The 18,400-nt window shown below is 30.5% G+C and overlaps 3 protein-coding genes and 1 long non-coding RNA gene across 6 annotated transcripts; 2 read left to right on the top strand and 2 right to left on the bottom strand.

Moving 5' to 3' along the window:
• Nucleotides 1-3,341: 3,341 nt before the first annotated feature.
• Nucleotides 3,342-4,866, top strand: LOC110603942 (disease resistance protein At4g27190-like). The gene is made up of 2 exons (XM_021741950.2): nucleotides 3,342-4,491; nucleotides 4,628-4,866. The coding sequence occupies exons 1-2, from the start codon at nucleotides 3,342-3,344 to the stop codon at nucleotides 4,864-4,866; spliced, it is 1,389 nt and encodes a 462-aa protein (XP_021597642.2).
• A 498-nt stretch (nucleotides 4,867-5,364) lies between these two features.
• On the bottom strand, nucleotides 5,365-10,885 carry LOC122721295 (derlin-2.2-like). Of its 2 annotated transcripts, XR_006349015.1 has the most exons (4): nucleotides 10,603-10,885; nucleotides 9,758-9,857; nucleotides 7,000-7,102; nucleotides 5,365-6,878 (listed from the first exon to the last, which is right to left on the bottom strand). XR_006349015.1 is itself a non-coding variant. In XM_043952025.1 (3 exons), exons 1-3 carry the CDS (start codon nucleotides 10,699-10,701, stop codon nucleotides 7,050-7,052), a joined length of 252 nt encoding a protein of 83 aa, XP_043807960.1. In that variant the 5' UTR covers nucleotides 10,702-10,885; the 3' UTR covers nucleotides 5,397-7,049. The 2 variants fall into 2 exon arrangements, 1 of the variants encoding a protein (XP_043807960.1); XM_043952025.1 differs by having other exon boundaries at nucleotides 5,397-7,102.
• On the top strand, nucleotides 6,899-7,400 carry LOC110603941. The gene is made up of 3 exons (XR_006349016.1): nucleotides 6,899-6,991; nucleotides 7,086-7,150; nucleotides 7,262-7,400. It is a non-coding gene; the product is annotated as an uncharacterized LOC110603941 (long non-coding RNA).
• A 1,330-nt stretch (nucleotides 10,886-12,215) lies between the features above and the next one.
• Nucleotides 12,216-17,383, bottom strand: LOC110603556 (probable disease resistance protein At5g63020). 2 transcript variants are annotated; one of them, XM_043951716.1, is made up of 3 exons: nucleotides 17,320-17,383; nucleotides 12,589-15,776; nucleotides 12,216-12,493 (listed from the first exon to the last, which is right to left on the bottom strand). In XM_043951716.1, exons 2-3 carry the CDS (start codon nucleotides 15,760-15,762, stop codon nucleotides 12,473-12,475), a joined length of 3,195 nt encoding a protein of 1,064 aa, XP_043807651.1. In that variant the 5' UTR covers nucleotides 15,763-15,776; nucleotides 17,320-17,383; the 3' UTR covers nucleotides 12,216-12,472. The 2 variants fall into 2 exon arrangements, with proteins under 2 accessions (XP_043807651.1, XP_021597005.1); XM_021741313.2 differs by lacking the exon at nucleotides 17,320-17,383 and having other exon boundaries at nucleotides 12,217-12,322; nucleotides 12,460-12,493; nucleotides 12,589-15,999.
• Nucleotides 17,384-18,400: the final 1,017 nt, after the last annotated feature.

Here is an 18,400-nt window from a genome sequence, read left to right as displayed (position 1 = left end):
TGGTATTGCTCAAGGTGTCTCCAATGAAGGGAGTGGTTCGCTTCGGGAAGAAAGGTAAACTAGCCCCACGATACATCGGACCCTTTGAAATCTTGCAAAAGATTGGGAATGTATCGTACAAGCTGGATTTACCTGCTTCAATGGCAAGAATCCATCCGGTTTTCCATGTTTCGATGTTGAGAAAGTTTGTGTCAGATCCGAGCAAGGTTCTTAGTGAGCCTGATGTGGAGGTCCAAGAGGATCTCACCTATGTTGAACTGCCAGTACGGATCATAGACACCCAGATCAGAAAGTTAAGAAACAAGGAAATCCCGATGGTGAAAATCCTGTGGAACCACCACAACTTGGAAGAGTGCACTTGGGAGACACGGGAGTCCATGCTCCAGCAATATCCTCATCTCTTTTAAGGTAAGTGTGAAGTGTTTTACGTGTTTAGTATGTATGTTATGTGTTGTTTTGGTGAACATTCGGGGACGAATGTTCTTAAGGGGGGGAGAATGTAATACCCGGCTAGACTCCGGTATCGGAATTCCTACCGTCCGGTGGAATCTCGGATGTCGGAAGCCTCTAGTAGGGTAGAAACATGTTTTCATAAAATGTTTTAAGGTATTTCATAGTTTTAAGTATAAAAATTTAATGAGTTTTTGCATGAAAAGTCTTTGGAGGAAAACCCAGGTTCGACCGCCGAAAGTCAAGTTCGGCCGCCGAACATACATGCGTTTTGGAGGCACGTTAGGCCCCCGAAAGCATGAGCAAGGGAAGCCCAGGTTCGGCCGCCGAAAGTCAAGTTCGGCCGCTGAACATGGCATGTATGCGGAGGCAAGTTCGGCCCCCGAACGTGGTCTGGCCAGCCACTATAAAAGGGTCACTTGGCCGAAATGGGCGAGCTTTCTCCCATTTTCGGCCACAGCTAGCTTCCGACCTCCCTCTTCCCAATCTAGTGCTTTTCCTTCAAATCCCCACTATTTTTCTTGAGTTTTAAGCTTGCATTGAAGGTTTTGAACTTTTGAAACAAGTTTTGGAGCTTTGGGAACTCAGGAGCTCATTTTCGTGGATCTCCAAGTTTAGGTCGTCTCCCTCTCGATCTTCAAGAGGTAAGAGCCGATCCTAAGCTCCTTATGTGTTTTAAGTAAGTTTTAAGTTGTTTTATGGAGTAGAATGGCATGTATAGGGTTGTATGAGTTTTTAAGCAAATGGTAGGTTTTATGTGATTTGTGAACAATGTGGCTTGCTTGTGTGTTGTAGTTGGGGTTTAAGTTAGTTTGAGGCCCCTAGGAGCTTGTATGCTTGAGTATGCATGTTGTAGAATAGGGTTATGCATGATTGGTTGTGTAGGGGGTTGAAATGGGCATGAAGAACCAAGTTTCTGCCCTTCGGCAGAAACCAGGTTCGGCAGCCGAAGGTACTTTCGGCCGCCGAACCAGCTTGGGAGGCAGCTTTAGGCTGCCGAAGCCTGCCCCCGAAAGTGGGAGTTTCGGCTCTGTCCGAGACTTTCGGCCGCCGAAGGTGCCGCCGAACATGCATGAGTTTCGTCTCTGTCTGGGAGTTTCGGCCGCCGAAGGTGCCGCCGAACCTGCCTGACTTTCGGCTCTGGAAGGACTTTCGGCCGCCGAAGGTGCCGCCGAAAGTGCCCTTCCCAGCCTTTTCTTGCATGTTTTCTAGGGTTGTTTTGAGGTGTTTTTAGGAGGTTTTTGGGGGTATGTTTAGAGTTATGTTCTTGTTGTTTGGTGCCTCATTTGAGTCCACCTGTGTAGGTTCGGACCCGAGGAACCGAGACCCCCGGTTGTGAGATAGTCGTTCAGAGTCCGTTGTTAAAGCTTCAGTCACCAGGTGAGTGGAACAACTCCTTAAGTTTTAAAGTAAAGTAAGTGAATAAATGAATGAATCTGAAAGCATACTCATGCATCATTAATGCCATGAAATATTCCAAGATGTTTGCATTAGAAATTCACGAATATGTTGCATTGCATAATTTGATGTTGATGTGGATGGTTGTTGGGTGATCCATAGTCCTCTGATGTTATGTTATGATGATATGTTATGAAAGACTAGAGGGGCCCATTCTACGCCCCTGGCACTATGTAAGAGAAAGACCAGCGAGGCCCATTCTACGCCCCTGGCACTTTAGGATGTTATGTTATGTTATGTTATGTAAGAGAAAGACCAGCGAGGCCCATTCTACGCCCCTGGCATTTGGAGATGTTGAGGACTAATGGTGACAATACCATCCTTTATGTGATTAGCTGTGATGTGTTGCATTTCATGAAAGCATGAAAAGAAAAAGAAAAAGGTAAATAATATGATGAAATAAAACAATGAAATAATAATAATAATAATAATAATAATAATGATAATAAGAAAAAGAATAATAAAATAAACAATAATAAACCTAAAAATGGAGGAATTAAATCAAATGTTTTTACTTTCTGCTCACTGGGCTTTTTAGCTCACCCCCTCTCCCCTAACCCCAGTCTTGCAGGTGCTGAGTAGATAGAGAAGTCAAGAAGAGTAAGAGAAGTTTATGTAATAGCCTAGTGGTGGACATGGTTTATTTGTAATGTAAAAGTATGTTATGTAATGTAATGAAAGTTTAGAATGTGCTTGACTGGAGTTTGTTTTAAATCCCTTGTGTATATGATCCAAAAATGTTTTTATGATGTTTATGTTATCTAAGCCTATCATATGTTATGTTACCCATTGGAGTATTTGATGAGGACTCCAACGAGAGGTTTATGATATGTTATGTATGCACAGGTTAGGCTTGGAAAGAAAAGTTTTAATTTTTATGTATGTTGTTGATCATGTATGGGATTAAACAGGTTCACAGGATGTATGTTTGGCTTGCTACGGGTTCTGGCGGCCTTAAGCCGACCTGAATCCTAGCGCCGGTAGCGGTCCAGTTTCCGGGTCGTTACAAATTGTAACGTCCTCTGGGCCCACACCAGTGAATATTGTCCGCTTCGGGTTCACGCCCAGCGTCCTTCCCCTCACGGTTTTATTTTTGGGTCAAGGAATTTCCTACCCTTTCTTCCCAAAACGCATCGATCCACTGGGGTCTTTTTGGGCAAGGCTTATAAGACCCTCACCCCTTTAACCTCTTTCCAACATGGGATACCTTTGATCCACCTGCATAGGGCCTAGGCCTCATGAGTAAGCCCTATGTGGTCGTGTTTACTTAATATAGATATATGTGGTCGTGTCAATCCCTCTATTTACATAATATAGATATATGTGGTCGTGTTTAGAATTCAAAACTCAAGATGAAGAGTCAACCGTGATTTTACCTTTCGTGGATATTCACATCACTTGTTTAATTTTTATATCTAGTTAAGTCCACAGACATGGATGTTGTGACTTGTATCGCTGGAAAAATTGGAGAACTCTTGGTTGAGCCAATCGGGAGACAGATTGGCCATTTTATTCACTATACAAGTAACACTGTGAAACTCCAGGAGCAAGTTAAAATACTTGAAGGAGTGAGGGATGACTTGCAGGTATCTGTTGATGCAGCAAAGAGGAATGGTGAGGTAATCAGAAAAGAGGTTCAGAATTGGATATCAATGGTTGATGGGATTCTATCAGAGGCTAACAAACTTCTTGGAAAGGCTTCCAAAGTGAGGTTTCATAATTTGGCTTCACGCTATCAGCTAAGCAGGAAAGCAGAAGAGAAAACTATGGAAATTGAAAAACAGAAAAATGAAGGCAAGTTTGATAGAGTTTCCAATCCTGCACCTCCGCCACCATTATTGTTTCCATCTCAAGAAGATATTGTGATTTTCAAAAGCAGAGAACGACAAGTAGAGGAGATTATGGAGGCCTTAAAGGACAACAAAATCAACTTCATTGGGATATACGGAATGGGAGGGGTGGGTAAAACTACCCTGGTGAAAGAAGTTGTTAAAAGGGCTCAAGAAGACATGCTGTTTCCTTCTATTGCAATGGTTGTGGTGTCACAAACCATTGATGTGAAAAAGATTCAAGACCATATAGCAGAGAGTTTGGGTTTGAAATTAGATGAGGTTAACGAACAAAATCGAGTAAGCCGGTTGCTGGCTAGATTGAAGGAAGAGAACAAAGTGCTCATTATCTTGGATGATATTTGGGCTAGACTCGATCTTGCAACTGTGGGCATTCCACTTGGCCATGATCATGGAGGTTGCAAAATTATTGTCACAACACGTCGTAAACAAGTGTGTGACACTATGGTCGACACAAGGAGTGAGACTGCAAAGGTCATCCCTATTAATATTTTATCTGAAAAAGAATCATGGGTCTTGCTTAAAAAGAATGCAGGCGCTGAGATTGAGTCTCTGACTTTGAATTCTTTTGCAAAAGATATTCTCAGAGAATGTGGAGGCTTGCCTATAGCTCTTGTAACAGTGGGAAGGGCAATGAGAGGCAGAGATCCTGATGAATGGCAAGAGGCAGTTAGAGAGCTAAGGAAATCACAGCCAGAAACCATTGAAGGGATGGATGAAGATGTGTACAGATGTCTTCAGTTCAGCTATACTTACCTGAAAGATAAGAAAGCCAAGAAAGTTTTCAAGTTATGTTGTTTATTTCCTGAGGATTTTAACATCCCTATAGAAGACCTGGTAAGATATGGGTTTGGACTGAATATTTGAAGATATGAGAATAGAGGATGCAAGACGAAGTGCTCATTCCATCATAAAAAATCTCAAAGATTCTTTTTTATTATTGGGAAGTGATGAGGAAGGCTGCGTAAAAATGCATGATGTCGTGCGTGATGTTGCCTTATCAATGGCATCAGATTATTTTGTTAGGCCATCTCAAATCCTATGCACCATTTTTTGCACTATTTTGGTGCTTTGCAATATTATCTCCAACCTTCTGCATCAATTTTAACACCAAAAAGAATATTCTATTTATATCCTTCTCTCTATTTAATATTATATTATTTATTTTACTTTAATTTTATTCATATATTTCACTTAAAAAATTTATATAATTTTATATATCCACTCTAAATATTTATATATTTTATATTTTCATACAATATTCAAATATTTAATTATTTTATAAATAAATAAAAAAACATATTAATTATAAAAATTATTAATTAAATAATAATTATAAAAAAACATTACTTAAACATTAATTATAAACATACATTAATTAAATAAATTTTGAATTTTGAATTATAAACATTAATTATAAACATACATAAATTTTAAATTATATTATAATTTAAAAAAAATAAAAAAAAACAAATTTTAAATTATATTATAAATTAAAAAAAAAAAAAAAAAAGAAAATAGCGCTGTGACACTGTAGCGAGCGCCAAAATCCCGTTGGATTTTGGCGCAGCGTTGGAGATGGCCTTAGAGATGGTGTCAAAAGTTGGAGGATTGGCCAGATATGGAAGAGATGAAGCGTTATACTGGCATCTCAATAATGCAAAATGAGGTTTCTCAATTTCCCGATGCTTGGGATTGCCCAAATCTCAAGATATTATTGATGCATATTGAAAAAACTCGTTTGCGGGAGGAGGCGATTTACATCCCAGCAACGGTCTTGACAGGGATGAAAGCCCTTCAAGTTTTTGATCGGAGAGATAGTAGTAGGAACAGATTTTTGGCACATTTTCTTCGGTCCTTGGAACTAGGATTTAGTCAATTAACCAATCTTCGGACGTTGATGCTTCAGTATTATTACATTGTTGACACCACTCCAATTGGGGAGCTGAAGATGCTTGAAATTCTCAGCTTGAAGAATTGTACATTCCGAAAGCCATTCAATACAATAGGGAAGTTGACTAATCTAAGGTTACTGGATGTGGAATTTTCTTCTCCTCATGGCGACTCTTCTTCCAAGTTTCCAATAAATGCTATGTCTACTCTGTCCCGATTAGAAGAATTGTACTTCCTTTCTTTTGATATGTTAAGACCCACAGAGTACCCATATTCCCTTTCTCCATTGCTTCATAATTTTCGATCCTTCGATGACTTGAACATAACAGTTTTGAAAACCCTTACAATTTTTATGTACTTCCTTACAATTCGCATTCAAACAAAAGCGGATTAATGCATTTTTATCTCAAGTTGAAGGATCTAATTATTTGGGTCTTTGTGGTGAATTCGGTGGCGGGAGTAATATCACAGTTTCATCACTAGTTTGTATGAAGCCATTAATGCCAAGAACAAATTTTCTGTATTTAGATTCACTTGAGGAGTTAAAGAATATCAATCCTTGCTTATTATTAGGTGGTTTAGATGCTTTGAAGATACTAGTGATTGTCAATTGTCCTAGTTTCGCTTACTTGATCAACGCTGAAGAGTTTCTTGGAAGGTATGCTTTGTTGCCGGAACTGGAAAGACTGTGTTTTCAGGATTTGGACACCTTCAAAGCATTATGCAATGGTGAACTACCTCCTGGAACTTCCTTGTCCATGAGGAAGCTCAAATACTTGGCCTTTTTTAGATGTCCAGAATTGTTGAATATTTTCACTTTACCCAATCCACAGCAAGAATTCGAGCAACTCCAAGTTCCTGAAGAGAAAGGAATGAAGAACATAGCGAAGGGCCCCACTGAGCAGTTGCAACTGCCCAAGCTACAAATCGTATGCATTAATGGGTGCCAGAAATTAAGAGTTATATTTCCTGCTTCTATTGCTCAAGGACTAGAGCAGCTGAAAGAACTTGAATTAGAAGATTGTGATGAATTAGAAGCAATTGTTGCAGAAAGGGAAGAAGAGGAAAAGAGGATTGACAAAGTGGTGTTCTCTCAATTAATAAGGATTAGGTTATACAAGCTTCACAATCTTAAAGCTTTTTGCATGGATAGCTTAACTTTGAAATGGCCATTCTTGGAAGAGTTATCTGTGGACTCTTGCCCTAAAATGAAGACATTTGCTGCTTCTGATGGAAACCAGATCACACCGAAATTGAAGGAGATCAAAATAAATGCCAATTACATAAAGTTTAATGGAACAAACTTAAACGCAATTATGAAATATCACAACAAAGAGAAGGTACGTACCGTTTTATCATTTTAATTGTGTTTAAACCTATAACACAGTGTTTGACCTTTCATGTTGTTTGTATTTGTGATTCATGGAGTTGCAGATCCAAGTGATGAATAACTGAAGAAGATGTGTCCAATGTTAGAAGGCAAGACAAATAAAAAAGAGGTATACTGATTGAAAATAACTAAGTTTTTTTTTTTCATTAGATTTCACTACAATTCTGAAGAATTTTTATTCTTATATTTTTCTTATAATTATCTTTTATTTTTATTTCAGGTGCAAGGTTTTTAATCCTTATATCCTTGCAATAAGTTTAGCACCATTAGGAATGAACCGGCCGATAAATATGTTATATTTTTTTATTATTATTTATGGATTTCAAATGTAAAAATACAAGATTACAATAATAAATTTTACCCTCTATAGTTTTTATTTGTATTTTCATTCAAATCTCTGATTTTATATTATGTGTATATGAATATATAAAATAGTAAAAATCTAACGATAAAAATCACACCACTTTTGATCTATTTGAAATTAATTTTAAAAACTCCAAAAAGTATTTTTATGCTATAAAAAATAAATTAAATTAAATAGTAAAATAATAAAAAAAATGAAAATCAAAATTAGAGGTAAAATGACATTTTCCCTTCCATGTAGGCTTTCCCATTGATTTTAACTTCCAACTAGATCTTAAAAATAAGTGGGTTAGACTTGAAAAGGAAGAGGTGATAGAATGGGCTACTCACCGTAGCCAATTTGGCCCACCCAAAGAAATAATGTGTGAGTTTTGATTTTAGGGAGACCCTTGGATGGTTTAATTATGGAACATTTTAATTAAAAATCATTCTAAAAACCCATATAACAGCCGATCACATTAAGAAGAGGAGAGAATTTACCTAAAAACCCTAACAACCAACCCTAAAAACCCATATACTGATTTAATTTTTTTATTTTTTAATTATTAATGTATTATAATAAAATTTTTATATTATCTTAATTTAATATATTGCTATAATATATTTTATTAATTTTAACATATTATTATAATAATGTTAATTAAATAATACTAATTATAAATTTATTTACTGTTATTAAATACATGTACAACATTAATGAATTAAATAATTAATAAAAAATTAATTAATTAATTAATTAATATAAATATTTAAAATTATAAAATTTATATTTATTTTTTATTCAACTGCTGTTTAGAATTATAGAATAAAATTATGATATAATTTAAATAATTAATTAAAAAATTAATTAATTAATATAAATATTTAAAATTATAAAAATTAAATTTATTTTTTATTGAACTACTATTTAGAATTATAGAATAAAATTATGTTGTAATTCGTACGCAATCACATAATTATTTATAATTTATTAAAAATAATAAATTTAATTAATTTATTCTGCAATTAAATTAATTTATTTTTTTATTTTTTTATAAATTATAAACAACTCATTATTTTTATATAATATTTAATATTACGATAATATAATAATTTTAAATATTTTATGTGAATTATTTATAATTTATTAAAAATAAATAAATTAAATAATTAATTCAATGAAGCGATGGATTTAATAGCATTATAATTCTAAATTTTTTTATATGCATTCCTTTAATATTAACTTTTATTATATTTTTATATATTAAAAATATTTTTATAAAATATAAAAAATATTTATAATTAATTTTAATACTTTATAAAGTTATGAAATAATATTAAACTTATACAAAATTATTAGTACTATTTAATTATAAAATTATTATATTAATTTATTAAAATAATAAAAAAAATTTATCACTAAGTAAATTTATACGATATAATTAAATTATTTTTATATATTTAATCGAATATAATATTAATTTTATAATTTTAAAATTATAATATATCAGTAATTTTTATTTAAATATTAATAATAAAATCTATTAAATATTAATATATTAAAATTATAAAAAAATATTTATTATTATAAATATATAATATAAATAATATTATTAGATTAATATTATAATATATTAATAATTAAAAAAAAATTAAATCATCCCTGACCGGTGCAGATCATTGTTTATTTATTTATTTAAAATAGCTTGACGTCATTTAGCGCAACTTATGATTTAATTTTTTTTATTTTTTTAATTATTAATATATTATAATAATACAAATTGATTAATATATTATTTTTATATTATATTAATTTAATAATTTTATTTATATTATATTTTTTAATAATAAATTTTTTTATAATATATTTTATTAATTTTATGAGATTATTGTGTAATCATAAATAATAAAAAATAATATTAATTTTATAGTATTGTACATAATTATAAAATAATATTAATTTTATGAGAATAGCTATTTATAATTTATCTAAGAGAAATAAATAAATTAATTTAATAATAGAATAAATTAATTAAATCTATTATTTTTTATAAATTATAAACAATATAATTTTATTTTATAATTTTAAATATTAATATATTATATATATATATATATATATATATATTTTTAATATATTTTATTATTAATATTTAAATTAAAAATATTAATAATTTTATATAATTTTATTAGCAAGATAATATAATAATTTTAAATATATTATACAATTATAGAATTATTTATAATTTATAAAAAAAAATTAATTAAGTAATTAATTCAGAATCTCATATATGTTTAACAGTAGGATAATATTATAATATACCAACAACAATGCAAATCATTTATCTTTTAAAGCTCAAAGTTTAACACATACCCATTTTCCGGAAGTACAGGAAATTGGTGATGAGACGCCAGAATTGATAATGCTTAGCCACGAGTGTAGGATGCAAGTACAAATTATGAGGAGATATGATCTACAAAGAAAAGGAAATGAAAGAAAATGAGAGAAAAAGACGAGTAGTTGCTAAAGCTTTTCAACCGTGCAAGTATACATGCAGACGATCAAAATTACAAAAGGAAGAGATGAGCAAGTCCACTTGAAATTTCAATGCTAATACAAACATGATCGAAGGAAAAAAAATACAAAATCAGAACAAACTAATCAAGTTCGCTAACCCAAACCCAAAGGGGTAGACTGATTGACATGAATAGTACTCTAAATGTTGTTAAAAATAATTCTACTTCTGAAGCTAACCCATAAGGATGGTTATTTTCCTTCCTGACACATCCTCTAACTCCAACATGGATGGTTTGCCTTGAACTTGAGCTACGAGGTTAATACTGTGCGGGAAAATGACTGTCATACCAATGGTCACAATAACCAAAATTAGGTAGCCTAGTCATTAATAAGATATAACAAATAAAAAAATAAATACAAATTTCAAAATCCAAAATTTTGATTATAGAATTAAAGTTTGAGCAATAAAACCGAAAAGCACACAACAATTCACATAGAACATGAAAAGGAAATGGCTTCAATTCAAAAAATTAAAACAAACCCTATTAGAAATCAGCTAAAAACAATAATACCCATTTGTCTAGAAACAAAATTATCAACTATCAAACAATCAAGCAAAACTCTTTCTGCCCAAACAAATATCCAATTCCAATTTAAGAAGATGCTCATCACGACGGATTAAAGGGATAGAGGAAACATACATCCAGGGAACAACCGATGGTGGTGACAATAGCTGCTGTTAGATACGAGCGGGTGATAATAGGCATCTGCTTGTACCATTCTTCAACTGCTTGAGCCATATAATTTTCCTTTAATCTCTAGACAATGAGACGATTCGGCTAAAACTTTTGAGACCCAAGATGCGTAATGATTAAGAAGAATTCCGCAAAAGCGTTTTTGAAGATCGGCACAAGAGTTTTGGAATAATCGTAGGAAAGTAAAAGGAATGAGGAGCTTCCCGCAGGACAGCTAACATGCGCAAGGAAGTGTTCCAGCTTTGGTTATGGTGACTAGACCCAACGAATCACAAGACGCGTGGTTTTCACGGACCAATAATTTTTTCAGATTAATTGATAGTTATAGTAATTATTAGAGATAATAACGTCAAGGGAAGTATTAACAATCACTTAAAAAAAATTAAGTATTTAATGATTTGTTTTTTCAGATTATTCATCACTTTAAAAATTTTAAAATAATATTAATTATTTTTTTGTACTGTTATTAATTTATAAATCATTTAATATTAATATGTGAATAAATTATAACCACCTAAAAATATTTTAAATAAATTATTATATATTTTTCTAAAATTAAATGTTATTAATTAATTTAAACTGAGATGAAAATAGTATTAAGTAACTCGTAATTTTTCTATAGTAATTAATTATTTTCTTTGTTTACAGTATTTATTTATTTTTCTTTTTTCAAATGTACTAAAATATTGTTCATTTTCAAATTTTTACATTATTGTCAATGTGTAAATTGACCATGATAAGCTATTTAATTTAATTTTATTTTTTTATTTAATTCTTCATTAATTATTTATCTTTTCTAAGTAACAATTCACATTATATCTTAATATTTAATTTAAATTATATGTTATTAAAAATAATTTTATTATTTTAATGAAACTTAATATTTTTATTTTATATTAAAATAGATATAATTAAAAAATAATAGAAAAAATTTACCCTAAACTAAAATAATTATAGTTTTTTACCACATATAAAAAAATAAATAAATAAAAATTAAAAAATAAATGAAATATTTACTAATCTCACTTACCGGTTTAAATCTATGATATCTTTTTAAAATATTTTACGTTTTAATATTGTTTCAAATATTTTAACTTTTAAGTTCTGTTTATTTTTAAAAATAAACAATATTAAAAGGGGCCGCCAAGATTAATTGAGAAAAGAAGATTGGTTGTTAGGGTTTTTAGGTAAATTCTCTCTTTTTTAATGTGGTCGGCTGTTATATGGGTTTTTAAACTGATTTTTAATTAAAATGTTCCATAATTAAACCGCCCAAGGTCTCCCTAAAAGCTACAGTTGCAAAATTCACATATTTCTTTTTTGGTGGGCCGAATTGGCTAAGGTGAGTAGCATCTGATTTTTATGGTCGGATTCTCATTATTTTATATATTTATATATATATAATATAAAAACCATTGAGGTTAAAATTTATTATTATAGTCTTCTAATTTTACATTTAAAATTCATAAATAATAATAAAAAACATAACATACTTATCAGTCCATTTATTTTTAATAATATTAAGCGTAACACGCTAAACTTATTAAAATAATATTGGTATCACAAATAATAAATAATGCCTAACATTAAATAAATTAATAAAGTACTCCATGTCGCCACTTGCCACCTCCTTGCTGCAATGATGTAAGAATTAAAAACCTTACACCTAAAATAAAAATAAAAAATAATTATAAGAAAAATGTAAGAATAGAAATTCTTCAGAATTGTAGTGAAGTCTAATGCCAAAAAAGTTTAGTTATTTTCAATAAGTATATCTCTTTTTTATTTGCCTTGCCTACTAACATTGGACACATCTTCAGTTGTTCATAGCTTGGATCTGCAACTCCATGAATCACAAATACAAACAACATAGAAGGTTAAATACTATATTATAATGTTTAAACATAATTAAAATGCTAAAACGATATGTACCTCCTCTTTGTTGTGATATTTCATAATTGTGTTTAAATTTGTTCCATCAAGCTTTATGTAATTGCTATTTATTCTGATCTCCTTCAACTTCGGTGTGATCTGGTTCCCATCAGAAGCAGCAAATGTCTTCATTTTAGGGCAAGAGCCCACAGATAACCATTCCAAGGATGGCCATTTCAAAGGTAAGTTATCCATGCAAAAAGCTTTAAGATTGTAAAGCTTGTACAACCTAATCCTTATTAATTGAGAGAACACCACTTTGTCAATCCTCCTTTCCTCTTCTTCCCTTTCTGCAACAATTGCTTCTAATTGATCACAATCTTCTAATTCAAGTTCTTTCAGCTGCTCTAGTCCTTGAGCAATAGAAGCAGGAAATATAACTTTTAATTTCTGGCACCCATTAATGCATACGATTTGTAGCTTGGGCAGATGCAACAACTCAGTGGGGCCCTTCGATATGTTCTTCATTCCTTTCTCTTCAACAACTTGGAGTTGCTCGAATTCTTGCTGTGGATTGGGTAAAGTGAAAATATTCAACAATTCTGGACATCTAAAAAAGGTCAAGCATTTGAGCTTCCTCATGGACAAGGAAGTTCCAGGAGGTAGTTCACCATTGCATAATGCTTTGAAGGTGTCCAATTCCGCAAAACACAGTCCTTCCAGTTCAGGCAACAAAGCACACCTTCCAAGAAACTCTTCAGCGTTGATCAAGTCAGCGAAATTAGGACACTTGACAATCACTAGTATCTTCAAAGCATCTAAACCACCTAATAATAAGAAAGGATTGATATTCTTTAACTCCTCAAGTGAATCTAAATACAGAAAATTTGTTCTTGGCATTAATGGCTTCATACAAACTAGTGATGAAATTGTGATATTACTCCCGCCCCAGAATTCACCACAAAGACCCAAATAATTAAATCCTTCAACTTGAGATAAAAATTTATTAGTCAGCTTTTCTTTTACGCTAATGCGTCTCCGGCTTCCCCAATGAATTTTGAAAACCTTCAACTCTGGGAACATAAAGCCTTCGGGGGGAATGGTTCCAATGTGAATTGTAAGGGTGGTCAAGCGAGAAAGGGTTTTCAAAACTGTTATGTCCAAGTCATCGATGGCTAGAGAATTTCGAAGCATTAATTGAGTAGTGAAAATTGGGTTCTTTGTGGGTCTTAACATATCCAAAGAAAGGAAGTACAATTCTTCTAATCGGGACAGAGTAGACATAGCATTGATTGGAAATATGGAAGAAAAGACGTCATCAAGAGCAGAAAATTCCACATCCAGTAACCTTAGATTAGTCAACTTCCCTATTGTATTGAATGGCTTCGGGAACACACAATTCCTCAAGCTGAGAATTTCAAGCATCTTCAGCTCCAAAATTGGAGTGGTGTCAACAATCGTATAATACTGAAGCATCAACGTCCGAAGATTGGTTAATTGACTAAATTCTAGTCCCAAGAACCGAAAAGCAGTACTGTTCCTACTACTATCTCTCCGATGAAATACTTGAAGGGCTTTCATCCCTGTCAAGACCGTTGCTGGCATGTCCATCGCCTTCTCCCAAACATGAACAAAACCAGTTTTTTCAATATCCATCAATAATATCCTGAGATTTGGGCTATCCCAAGCATCGGGAAATTGAGAAACCTGATTTTGCATTATTGAGATGCCAGTATAACGCTTCATCTCTTCCATATCTGGCCAATCCTCCAACTTTTTGACACCATCTCTAACAAAATAATCTGATGCCATTGATAAGGCAACATCACGCACGACATCATGCATTTTTACGCAGCCTTCCTCATCACTTCCCAATAATAAACAAGAATCTTTGAGATTTTTTATGATGGAATGAGCACTTCGTCTTGCATCCTCCATTCTCATATCTTCAAATATTTTCAGTCCAAACCCATATCTTACCAGGTCTTCTATAGGGATGTTAAAATCCTCAGGAAATAAACAACATAACTTGAAAACTTTCTTGGCTTTCTTATCTTTCACGTAAGTATAGCTGAACTGAAGACATCTGTACACATCTTCATCCATCCCTTCAATGGTTTCTGGCTGTGATTTCCTTAGCTCTCTAACTGCCTCTTGCCATTCATCAGGATCTTTGCCTCTCATTGCCCTTCCCACTGTTACAAGAGCTATAGGCAAGCCTCCACATTCTGTGAGAATATCTTTTGCAAAAGAATTCAAAGTCAGAGACTCAATCTCAGCGCCTGCATTCTTTTTAAGCAAGACCCATGATTCTTTTTCAGATAAAATATTAATAGGGATGACCTTTGCAGTCTCACTCCCTGTGTCGACCATAGTGTCACACACTTGTTTACGACGTGTTGTGACAATAATTTTGCAACCTGCATGATCATGGCCAAGTGGAATGCCCACAGTTGCAAGATCGAGTCTAGCCCAAATATCATCCAAGATAATGAGCACTTTGTTCTCTTCCTTCAATCTAGCCAGCAACCGGCTTACTCGATTTTGTTCGTTAACCTCATCTAATTTCAAACCCAAACTCTCTGCTATCTGGTCTTGAATCTTTTTCACTTCGATGGTTTGTGACACCACAACCATTGCAATAGTAGGAAACAGCTTGTCTTCTTGAGCCCTTTTAACAACTTGTTTCACCAGGGTAGTTTTACCCACCCCTCCCATTCCGTATATCCCAATGAAGTTGGATTTGTTGTCCTTCAAGGCCTCCATAATCTCCTCTACTTGTCGTTCTCTGCTTTCGAAAATCACAATATCTTCTTGAGATGGAAACAATAATGGTGGGGGAGGTGCAGGATTGGAAACTCTATCAAACTTGCCTTCATTTTTCTGTTTTTCAATTTCCATTGTTTTCTCTTCTGCTTTCCTGCTTAGCTGATAGCGAGAAGCCAAATTATGAAACCTTACTTTGGAAGCCTTTCCAAGAAGTTTGTTAGCCTCTGATAGAATCCCATCAACCATTGATGTCCAATTCTGAACCTCTTTTCTGATCACCTCACCATTCCTCTTTGCTGCATCAACAGATACCTGCAAGTCATCCCTCACTCCTTCAAGTATTTTAACTTGCTCCTGGAGTTTCACAGTGTTACTTGTATAGTGAATAAAATGGCCAATCTGTCTCCCGATTGGCTCAACCAAGAGTTCTCCAATTTTTCCAGCGATACAAGTCACAACATCCATGTCTGTGGACTTAACTAGATATAAAAATTAAACAAGTGATGTAAATATCCACGAAAGGTAAAATCATACTTTACTCTTCATCTTGAGTTTTGAATTCTAAACACGACCACATATATCTATATAAATTGTTTTAGCTAGAATCACTCAATTTTGAGTTATGTTTTATTTTTATCACTCACTTTAATTTATTTCAATAAAATTATTTAATTTTAATTTTATTTTAGAAGAAGTTACTTTAATTTATTATAGATGTTTTCAATAGGATTAATTTATTTTTAATAAACTCTTATTATTAAATTTAATGATTAAAATATATAATAAATTTGCTATTTAATATGATTACTTGAATTTGAATTTTGCACTAAATGAAAAAAAAATTGAATTTTGCATTAAAAGAAAAAAAAATCTCATTATATAAAACAAGAATTTTAAAAAATTAATCTTAACTATAATTAAAAGTTAATTATTAATCAGTTGATTAAGATTTTTTAAACTATATTATTAATTTATAAAGATAATTAACTAGATAATGGTATAATATAAAAAAAATAAATATAAAACTTTAACAATTTTCAAAATAAATGATAAGATATCTAATAAAAATAAAAGTAAAAATTAATGAAAATTCTCAGAGTTAATGGTTGAATTTTATAAATAATTTCAATCTCTTGAAAGCAATCATTTAATTGCAAAAGTAATTTCATATAAATAAAAGTTTTTTTTATTTTAATATTAATGAAAAATTATTATTTTTTAGAAAATAAAATTCTATCACTAATTTAAATAAAGAAAAAAAAATTTTCGATATAGGCATTATCAAACCCCTTTTATTACAAATAAGGAATAATACTTCACATTTTATATTTGAGATATTTAAATTTTTTAATTTATAGAAAATTTTTATTAATTAGAGAAAAATAAATTTAAACTTTAAAATTATTTTGTATTTAAGTTTAATTTGAATTAATTATTTTAATAATAAAATAATAATAATAAAAAGGAATACAAATAATTATAAAATAATAACCAAAATATTAATAAATTTATTAAATTAAGATTTCATTTAAGATAGAACAATTAATTGCTAAATTCTTTAAATATAAAAAACAGCGGTGAAAAAAATAAACTAGAGAAATATATAAAAAATATTTAAAATAATTATTTTTTATTTTGGTAACTTAAAAATTTGTTATAGCAGGTTAAAATTATTTTTTTTAAAAAAATAAATTAAAATTAAATAATTTTATTAAAGCAAATTAAAATTTAGTTGTGGAAATGAAACATATATTAAAGTTCAACAACCATAGATAATAAAATTATAAATTAATCAATATAATTTTATTATAATTTACTATTAACTTTTCAGATTCAATTTAATTTTTTAAAGTTATAATGGTGATAAACTAAAATAAATTTAGTTTTATAATATAAAATTTAAAGTTTTGAATATAAGTATGAATTAAATAATAAAGTAAGGAATATAAATAATTTAGGCACATGGAATATTTATATATATTAACTGAAAATAATCTTACAATTACAGGATTATGAATGTACCTGTCTTGTTTCTGAACAGCTTAATTCCAACTAGAAATTTAGAAATTTCAATTCAATAAAGAAATAGCAAACATAAGTAAATGTAAGGATTGAAATCAAAACATTACAATTTATAATAAAAAAGATTATTCTTTTCTCAATTATTGGTTTACCATTGCCTTGTTGGACTGGGAAGACAAGTATCATCCTTTCCTTTTTCAAATTCACTATGTAGAATAAAAAAAATTCAATTTAATTATTTAAAATAAAAATTTTATTTTTTTAATTTAAAAAATCATTTTAAAACAAATTGAAATTTTATTAAAAAAATTCATTTAAATTATATTATTATAAAATAATTCATACTAAATAAAGGGTTAATCTTCTTCTGCTTGCTTTTCATGGATGATTGAGAACATATGCTAACCTCTTGTTTAATTTTCTTTTTCTTTAAAAAAATAAAAAAACTAAAATGCTAAATAATATATTTAGAGGTAGAATTACATTAATAACCCTCAGCGTAACTATTAATTTTAAAAATTTTGTTATAATTAATATATGTAATATACTCTTTTTTCTGTGCTATAATTTTTATATACTTTATTTTTTAGCATATTAAAAATATAATTTTTTATTAATTTTTAATTATATTCATTTTAAATATATTAAATATTTTTAAAAATAAAATAAAATTAAACAGAATTATAATATTTAATTGATATGTTACTATAATTAAAAAAATATAATAATTTTAAATTCTTTTTCAGTTATTTTTTTTTCAATCCAACTTTTTTCCAAAGAAAAAGTAACCTTCATCAATTCAAAATAATGTTTACCGGTTTTTGTTTAAAAAAAAAACTTTACATTAAATTCATTGATTCCATAAAAAATTATTAACAATTAGAAATTTATAATAAAATACAACACTACTTAATATATTAATAATTGAAACTTTATAATATATTAAATTTAAAATAAATCTAATTTTATTAAATTTACATTAGTAACCTTTTATATTATTTTTTTTATTTTATCTAAAATCAATTATCTCTGCGATAAAGTTAAGTAAACGTTAAAGCCAATAAAATTTTTTTCCGTATAT

Source organism: Manihot esculenta, chromosome 16 (genome assembly GCF_001659605.2).
Source record: "Manihot esculenta cultivar AM560-2 chromosome 16, M.esculenta_v8, whole genome shotgun sequence".
Classification (NCBI taxonomy): Eukaryota; Viridiplantae; Streptophyta; class Magnoliopsida; order Malpighiales; family Euphorbiaceae; genus Manihot; species Manihot esculenta.
This window is presented reverse-complemented; position numbering and strand designations above follow the sequence as displayed.

What these genes read in the sequence shown, in the direction of transcription:
- LOC110603942 (XM_021741950.2), top strand. Translation starts at nt 3,342, where the DNA reads ATGGATGTTGTGACTTGTATCGCTGGAAAAATTGGAGAACTCTTGGTT. An exon ending in GGATGAAGATGTGTACAGAT is followed by an intron (nt 4,492 to 4,627) that starts GTCTTCAGTTCA and finishes GAATATTTGAAG; the next exon opens with ATATGAGAATAGAGGATGCA.
- LOC122721295 (XM_043952025.1), bottom strand. Translation starts at nt 10,701, where the DNA reads ATGGCTCAAGCAGTTGAAGAATGGTACAAGCAGATGCCTATTATCACC. An exon ending in CCATCGGTTGTTCCCTGGAT is followed by an intron (nt 9,858 to 10,602) that starts GTATGTTTCCTC and finishes TTTTCTTTGTAG; the next exon opens with ATCATATCTCCTCATAATTT. An exon ending in CCTGTACTTCCGGAAAATGG is followed by an intron (nt 7,103 to 9,757) that starts GTATGTGTTAAA and finishes CATCTTCTTCAG; the next exon opens with TTATTCATCACTTGGATCTG.
- LOC110603556 (XM_043951716.1), bottom strand. Translation starts at nt 15,762, where the DNA reads ATGGATGTTGTGACTTGTATCGCTGGAAAAATTGGAGAACTCTTGGTT. An exon ending in AATATCACAACAAAGAGGAG is followed by an intron (nt 12,494 to 12,588) that starts GTACATATCGTT and finishes ATGGAGTTGCAG; the next exon opens with ATCCAAGCTATGAACAACTG.